At 51.7% G+C, this 7,799-nt stretch overlaps 1 protein-coding gene across 5 annotated transcripts in view; it reads left to right on the forward strand.

The window, feature by feature from the left end:
* The first annotated feature begins 749 nt into the window (after positions 1 to 749).
* Positions 750 to 7,799, forward strand: part of Sec14l1 (SEC14 like lipid binding 1) — a 44,012-nt gene continuing 36,962 nt past the window's right edge. For 3 of the 5 annotated variants that reach the window (XM_055592364.1, XM_055592366.1, XM_055592365.1), the window contains exons 1-2: positions 751 to 905; positions 2,746 to 2,838. In XM_055592364.1, the coding sequence (XP_055448339.1) occupies positions 2,776 to 2,838 (63 nt within the window). In that variant the 5' untranslated portion in view covers positions 751 to 905; positions 2,746 to 2,775. Of the gene's footprint in view, positions 906 to 1,167; positions 1,294 to 2,745; positions 2,839 to 7,799 lie in introns of those variants that run through there. The other 2 variants (XM_055592362.1, XM_055592363.1) reach the window with 2 other exon arrangements.

The following is a 7,799-nucleotide window of genomic DNA, read 5'->3' on the forward strand; positions in this document are numbered from 1 at the left end:
CGGATGCGCCAGGCGTCCGCCTATCGTCACCCGCCCTTCTTCAGGACCCCGAAATGTCTCTGTGCGTCGCTCTTAAGCTTTAAAGTTGGAGGTGTTGAAAGGCAAGGCACACCTGGCAGGCCACTGAGGTCCCTCGCTTTCGCTCCACCCCAGTCAGACATTCCCCAGCCATCTGCACGTGCTAACGAGGGTGCTTGGGCTCCTCCCCACCCTGTTTGCTCCATCTCTATTAGCAGGCCAGAATGCAGTCGGGGCACTATAGGGATACAGGATGCTTCTGAGCCGTCCAGGGAAAAAACGAGGAAGCACATGGGGAAGATCCAGACTGCGCAGGCGCGCGGCGTCCATGCTGGAGGGCCGGCTTAGCTGAAGTCCTGCTGAGGTCCCAGGCCCCGCTCCCTGGAGAGACCCCGGCCGGGATTCGCGTTTCGAATTTCTTCCCGTGGTCCGCGGCCGCCAAATGCGAAGCCCCGCCCACCTCGATCGCCCCTCCCTTCCCCGTGACGCAAAGAGAAGGAGCCTCCGGGGCTCGTTCCGCGTCAGGGCGGACTTCCGAAGCTCCTCCTACGCACGCGCAGGTCGGCAACTCGCGCCGGCGCAGTACGGACTCCAGCCAGGAGGCCGCTCCTCCCCCTCCCTAGCAACCGCCTCCCGCTCCTTCCCCCGCCCCCTCGGCCCGCTGTGCGCACGCGCGCCCCCCGGGGCTCGCCCCTCCCTCCCCGTCACCCGTAACAACCACTCGAGCCTTCGCCGCGCCCCTCGGCCCTCCCGCCCCGGCCCCCGTCCCCGGAACCGGCGGTCGAGCGGCGGCAGCCGAGCCTGAGGCACGGCTCTCTCCCCGCGGAGCCGCCGGCATGAACGCATCCCGCCGCCCCGCGTCCCCGACCCGGTCCTTCTGACAAGAGGTAAGCGAGCGTCGCCGTGGAGGGCTGGGAGCGCTCCCGATCCCCCACCCCCGGCGGGGTCCCTCTGCCGCGGCGGCGGGAGGCGCTCGCCCCCTCCGGGACGTCGGAGCCCGCGGGGTCCCTCGGCACCACCGCCGCCTGGCCCCGGCCCGCCCCCTCCGTCCAGCCCCGGCCTGCAGGGAGGCGCTCCCCCGGGGCCGACCCGGGGTTGATTTTCAAGCACCAATTATCATGCAATAGAGACAGCCCCAGCCTCCGGTGCCATTTGGCGGTGGTCACTTCGGATGCCCGCGCAGGGCGTGGATCTGGACCAGTCCCCCCAAAGCCGAATCTGGCCCGAGTTCAGGGAGCTGGCGAACAAGCTGGTCCTTCAGTGTAGTCACTTTGGGTAAGACTTTCTTAATCCAGGCATCACGCAGTGCTTGCATCTTCTTCCCTACCCGTCAGCACCCGGTAATCATTCTCCTTTTATTTGGGAGATACCTGAAAACGAATTTTCTCAATTAAAAAATGTAAACGATTGTTAGATTCCCTACCGCGCACCAGCGTTGTAAGGTTTACGAGAGTGAATGGAACGCGGTCTCCGCGCTCCAGGACGCGTCAGCGCCTGAATCAAGATTAATGAAGGCTTGAGTTTGGAGGAGAACTGAGGAGTTTGGCTCACAAGCCTCATGGTATGAGAGCTGGGAGTGTAAGCTCGCCTCACGGAGACGGAATCAGGAAAGGCGAATGGCATGCTTGAGGTCACTCGGAGTTTGTAGCCTTCGTAGTTTTCCAACTGTTGGAGGGTGGTTTTCCAGCCTAACCTACTCCTTCTGAGAGCTGTATGCTAAGCAAACATACCAGAGAAAGTTCCAGACCTGTTTAAAGCAATGCAAACACTGTAGAAGTGCAGCTTCGTAGATAGCAGTTCTGAAGTACATCAGATAGGCTTCTTTTGTTTTGTTTTGTTTTTTTACCGCCAGAATTGGGGATGCTTAGATCCTCGGTCTTGAACTTTTGAATATCTTTTTGAACATCCTTACTGACTGAGACTCCGCAGGATTGGTGGGCTCAGTGGGGACTTCCTTCCTCCCCCTTCCCCCCCCCCTTTTCTCCCCCTCTTTTAAGTAGGTGAGCTAACTGTTCCAGATGACTCTGAACACTGGGTGCTTGCAGAGAAAGCCACCCTTGCCAGCACTAGAGTGATTGTGTATGCAAAGGGAGGGTTCCTTGACCTCAGGCTGCAGCATGGAATTGATTACTTTGCAGGATCACAGCTTCAGGAGGCTGGAGGGTTTTGGAGCCCCTTTAGCTGAAACTGGGCAGCCTCCCTGCCATTTGTAGACTGACTCTGAAAATGGAGCATGCAGTTAGAAAAGAATCAACAAAGTTCCCTTTGAAGGCAGCTCTTGAGGAGTATTCCATAATTTGAGAAGCAGTAGTACTCCCCCTCCCCCGCCCGCTTTTTGTGTTATCTCCAGAGCTTATGCCTTAACATGTTACTATTTTTATTTGGCTCCTTGTAGAAGTTGTTTGAGAGAAAATAGAATAGTTGAATCCTAGGACTTCATTGCTGTCAAGGACTAGATTTGCTGACCCAGGCTAGAGAGACCCAGGTCTCCGATACAAGGGGCAGAGCTGCTGCCCCTCTATGTGGGCCTTCTTTGCTTATTAGTGCCTTGTTACTTCCCCCATCAGACTGTTTCAGCATACCCTCGTGTGTGTGTGTGTGTGTGTGTGTGTGTGTGTGTGTGAGATTATGATCTGTGGTGGTCTCTAGGATTAGGTATGACGTATGAATTCAGACTCACTTTTTCCTGTAATGTGGTTATTTATTACACATATTTTTGTTTTTTAGGAGTAAGAAGATTGCTATTGAATTACAACCATGGTGCAGAAATACCAGTCCCCAGTGCGGGTGTATAAACATCCCTTTGAGTTAATTATGGCTGTAAGTACTTCACATTTCCGTTTACTTTGCTTTTTAAGATTAAACTTGGATGATCTGCAAACAATGTTCTTTGTTATCATTGCTTCACCTGCTCTGCTCTGTTTCTGGTTGGGACCTCTGTCCAGAGTCTGTGATGTTTTTAAAATATAAGCTTCTGAAACTGCAAATCTGGACATTGTGTTTTTGCAGTTTATCTGGGGTGATGTGTAGGCTTCCATCATTCACCCTTGGAGAACACAGAAATGGGACCCTGACCTGTGAATTTGGCTGGTTTTCTTTGTTCAACTAGCTGCTGGACATGGAATGAGGACTGGGAATGAGGAGGGGAGTGCCGGAGTGAGGATGGTTCTTTCCTTAGGCTGTTTGTTTGGGAGAGAGCTCTGGCCCTGAGGGAATTCACCTCAGTTGATCTCAGGACTGAGCACTGTGGGATGAAGTTTCGCTGGTTTGAATAAGTAGTTCTTTTCAGTAAGTTTTCCCACCAAATAGCAAATCTACAGTTCAAACCAGAATTCCACAAATAGTGTAGCTGATGTGTCTTTTAGCTACCTGAATCAGGCTGACAGGCATTCTGCTAGATTCAAAACAAGCCAAGCGCTATTTCTGATCTCTTGTAAATTACCGCTGAGCATTCGGTATCTTTTCATTTGTGTTACGGTTACGGTGTGAGGCCCGTATGTATGAAACGTACGGCACCCCGGGAGAGTGCGTCTACATATGCACCCCGGGCACACCCATGCCGCTGTCACCAGGCTCAGAGCATGCATAGCCCAGTAGGGAGATGAGCTCCATCTGGGGTCTGTGCCCATTCCTGTCAGAATGAATATCCCAGGCTGGCCTGGAACTCAGGCTCTTCCTGCTTCAGGCTCCCAAGTCTGGCCATCACAGCTGTGCACCATTCTGCTCAGCTGCCGCCTTCACTCTTAGCTCTGGGTGACTATGCCCGTTTCTGCTTTTTTTTTTTTTTTTTTTTTTTTTGTAGAAAAGCTCAGGTTCTCCTGCCTCGAGATCAGTTAGCTCAGTAGTCTTGAAAAGCAGAATAAACACTCACTCAGAACCTCTCACGGGGCCATTGCTTGCGTTTTCCCTGATTGAGGTATTGCTTATGCGTAGTGGGGAGGCCTCATGTAGCCCTGCAGTTTCCTCAGTTTTAAACAGTCGCCTACACCTCTCTCAGGGAGGGGCATTTGCATCCTTTGCTGTAGATGACTCCTTGTCAGGTGTGAGGCTTGTCTGTTTTACGGGTGGGAGCTTTTTATCCTAAAAATAGTTCCGTATTTCCCTTAAATATTTTGTGTAAGTAGTGAGAAAATGCTTTTGTGTTTGCATGCTGTCTTGGCTTTTGGTTGTATGAAGCAGTCTGTCCTCTCCCCTGCACACCTCTCCTCCCCCAACCTACTTGAAAGGAGTTTTGTTACAGGGACAGGCACACGTGGTGTGATAGGAATCACACAGAAGTTCAGGAATTCCCGCTGGGACAGGCTGGAGCCTGTTAGTGGAGGGTGGCTCCTGGCAGCAATCTGCTATCCCTGGAACTTCACCCCTGGGGACCCTGTCTTGCTCCCCCAGGCTGAGGCTGGCCTCAGAGGGTGGCTCCTGGCAGCTGTCCTTGGAGCTTCACTGCAGCCATTCTGTCCCACCACCCACTGATGCTGCTGTCTGTGTTTCCCTCTCCTTTGGCCCCAGCTCATGGGCCTGCTGAGCGGGCCACAAGCCTTTGGGTCTAGTTTAGCTCTGTGGCGTTTCTTGCTGCATCTTTCAGTTTTTGAGCAGCCAGTTCTTGTCACATTTCCTACTTCACATTCTATAGAGAGACCAGGCCCATCCTGCTCTTCCTTAGACTGAAGCTCACAGTGTCCACTTGAGAGTCACATGACCTTTCTTCAGTTTGCAAAAGGCTGCTGGAGTCAGGGAGGAGGTGTGGGGGGAGTCACCAGGATGGGGCTGGCAGGTTATGTTTGCCAAAACTTTGTTTTAAAAAGCTTAATGTGGGCTGGGGAAATGGCTGAGCTGGTGAAGGCACTTGCTGCCCAGCCCAGGGATCTGAGTGTGACACTGAGGCCCACGTGGCAGAGAGAGAGAACTGACATGTTGTCTGTCTTCTGACCCCGACACTTGACTGATGGCATGCGTACCCGCCCCCTAATCAATGTAAAGAAATAATTGTTTTTTCAAAAATTTCGCTGTGGGTCTGTTCAGAGGCAGACTTTGCCGTATCTAACCCTGGTTTCATATAAAGATGTCAGGGTTGTGGCAGTGTTCAGACTTCTTGATGTCCTTTACTATTTTCAAAATTAGGGAGTTTGGTTTGCAAATTTTATGCATGATTTTTGCATAAATTCAAATTGTTAGCCACCCCCAGTTTTTAAAAACAAGCCACTTGTAAACTGCTTTTGTTTTTGGCACTGGCTTACTTCCTTTTGGATTGTAAACCTTTTCTTAGGTCTGAGAAGAAAATGTATTTCCTTCCTCCTTCCAGAACTAGAATTGTCAGTTGTTCCAGTTTTGTCCGGCATCGCTCACCCTTTTCCTGACTGCGTTCTCGAGGCATAAGACCCTCAGCATTTACTTTGTTTTACTTACTTATTTTTATTAAGGCAGACAGCAGTGAGGTGCGTGTTCTGTGACCTAGCTCATCCGCACTAAGCAGGTGCATCTGAGTCCCCGGGACAAGGCTGGGAGGCTTCTCCAGCTCACCCCAGTGGGGAGCCAGGGTTTGTGACTATGAGCTGCAGAAAATGGTCGGGTGAGCAAAGCCTGGTACACACAGTGGGGTCGCATTTCTATTGAATTAATGAAAGTTTGCTGTTGGCTCGAGCACCAACAACATTTGAAAAATGTTAAAGATTTTTTGGGCTCATTTGAATTAAAAAGTGGTATTTAAGCAAACAGAACTGAAGTGATGGTTTTGAGCAGGCACTTGTGACACTGGGCAGATGGGCAGGTGAGGGACAAAGGGGACAAACTGCCCACCCTGAGCTCTTGTGCCTTAAGTAATAATGACCTAGTTACTTGTTCGTTTTCCTCTCAGTCTTTGAGCCCCTCAGGGTACCTGTGGACCCTGCTCCCATTGGCTCTGGAGGTGATTTCTGTGACCTGCTCTGCTGCCTGCTGTCCCTTCAGGGCCCCTCCTGCCTGTGCCCTGCCCTTCAAGCTCATTCTCTTCTGACCAGTGTGTGGGCCTAGTGCCTCTCTGCTCCTCCGTGCCTTTTTATACTCCTTCGCCTCACATGTCTGCCTTTCCCATCTGTCTCTTCAGATCTGTTCAGCATGTCCTGCCCTGCTTCCCTGATACCTCTCGAGGCATGCTTCATGTTTCCTTCCCTTCCCCCAGCTTTTTCCCTTTCTCTGCTGAGGGATAAACCCAGGGCCTCATGTGTCCTGGGCACGTGCCCCACTGCTGAGGCTCACTCACACTTCTGACTTGTTCTTAGGTTTATGTCAGTGTTAGAAGCTTGGCTTGTGAGTCTATTCGCTCTTCTTCTCCGAAGCCCTGAGTGTTCCTCAGAGTGGTGGTGTCTCCTGTTGTCTCCCTTTTTGTTGTCCTGAAAACACATAGGTGTACAGGGTCTGAGCAGTGGTTTCAGCGTCAGCTGGTTCACCTGAACCTGAGGACGAGGCCTTGTTTGGATTTGGTGGGAACTGGGGTCTCACCTGCCACTGTGACCCTGCTGTCAGCAGGCTTTGTGTTTCCTTGGGTCCTCAGGTTGTCCAGGACCTCCCCAGAGAAGGGTCCTTGGTGATAATGAAAGCCAGTGCTTTATCGTGTGAGGTGGGCAGAGCTGTTGGTGACTGTAGTAGCAATGAAAGCGTTTGCTGTGTGGTTGACGGACCAGAAGCCTTACTTGCAGTGTCATTGTCAATTCAGTACCCCACCAAACAAATACACCGATGCCCTCCCTCCTCCCTGCATGTTCTTCAGGCTTCTTCCCATTTCCTGTTTTCTATCTCACAGCCTCTCTCGAAAACAGCTGAAAGGACAAAAAAGAGATTTGCTTAGAGTCTAGATGTAAGTTCCACCCCACCCCTCAATTTGGTGCCCTAGTGAATAGCCAGTGATGGACAGCAACACCCTCCTTGGCCCTTTCCTGATATGCCTTGCCCACCTCCAAGTACCAGATAAAGATGAGCCCTTTTACACACGCAGATAACCCTGCCTTGAATCTTTGACATCAGTGAGCATGTATATTTAATTTTTATTCCTCCAGCCAATGTGTTAGGGAGAGGAAAAGGGAGCCTGCTGTTTCCTGATGAGGCCCTGTGACTGGGGCGCTGGGCAGAACTGGAGCTGGAGTTCATCCTGAGGCGGTGGCTCCGCTCCTGAAGATGGGTCGGGTGGACTGCCACCGAATCTGCCCTGTTGTCGTCCCACCTTTTATTACCTTTTGTATTTGTTTAATTTTGTGTGTGTGAGTGCTTTGTCTGCATGTATGCATGTGCGACAAGTATGTGCTTGGTGTACACAGACATGGGAAGAGGTTTCAGATCCGCTCTAGATCGGGAGTTGCACATGATTGTGAGCCGCCACATAGGTGCTGGGGATTCAACCTGCGTCCTCTGCAAGTGCAGCCAGTGCCCCTGACCGCGGGACCATCTCTCCAGTGCCCCTTTCATGGTCTTGAACTGCATTTTCTTCCCCTACCTTAGGTTTCATCCCGGGGTCGTCTTCTGGCTCTGATTCTGGTTCCAGTTCTGTGGTAATTAACATGGCATGGCAGTGCCTGTTGTTTGATCTGTAGGCAGCCTGGTGTATGTTGAGTTCCTTTCTCCTGCTTTCCAAGGACCTGGGCTTTAGGCTGCCCTTAGACTCTTGATCTTCTGCCTCCATATCCCAAGTATCTGAGACTGTAGGGCAGCACCACCGTGCCTGGCTGGAGTTAATTTCTGCTCTCCTTAAACACATTGCTCCAGCATCGTGTGTGTGTGTGTGTGTGTGTGTGTGTGTGTGTGTGTGTGTGTGT

This window comes from Psammomys obesus, unplaced genomic scaffold (genome assembly GCF_907164565.1).
Source record: "Psammomys obesus unplaced genomic scaffold, mPsaObe1.curated_primary_1811, whole genome shotgun sequence".
Taxonomy (NCBI): Eukaryota; Metazoa; Chordata; class Mammalia; order Rodentia; family Muridae; genus Psammomys; species Psammomys obesus.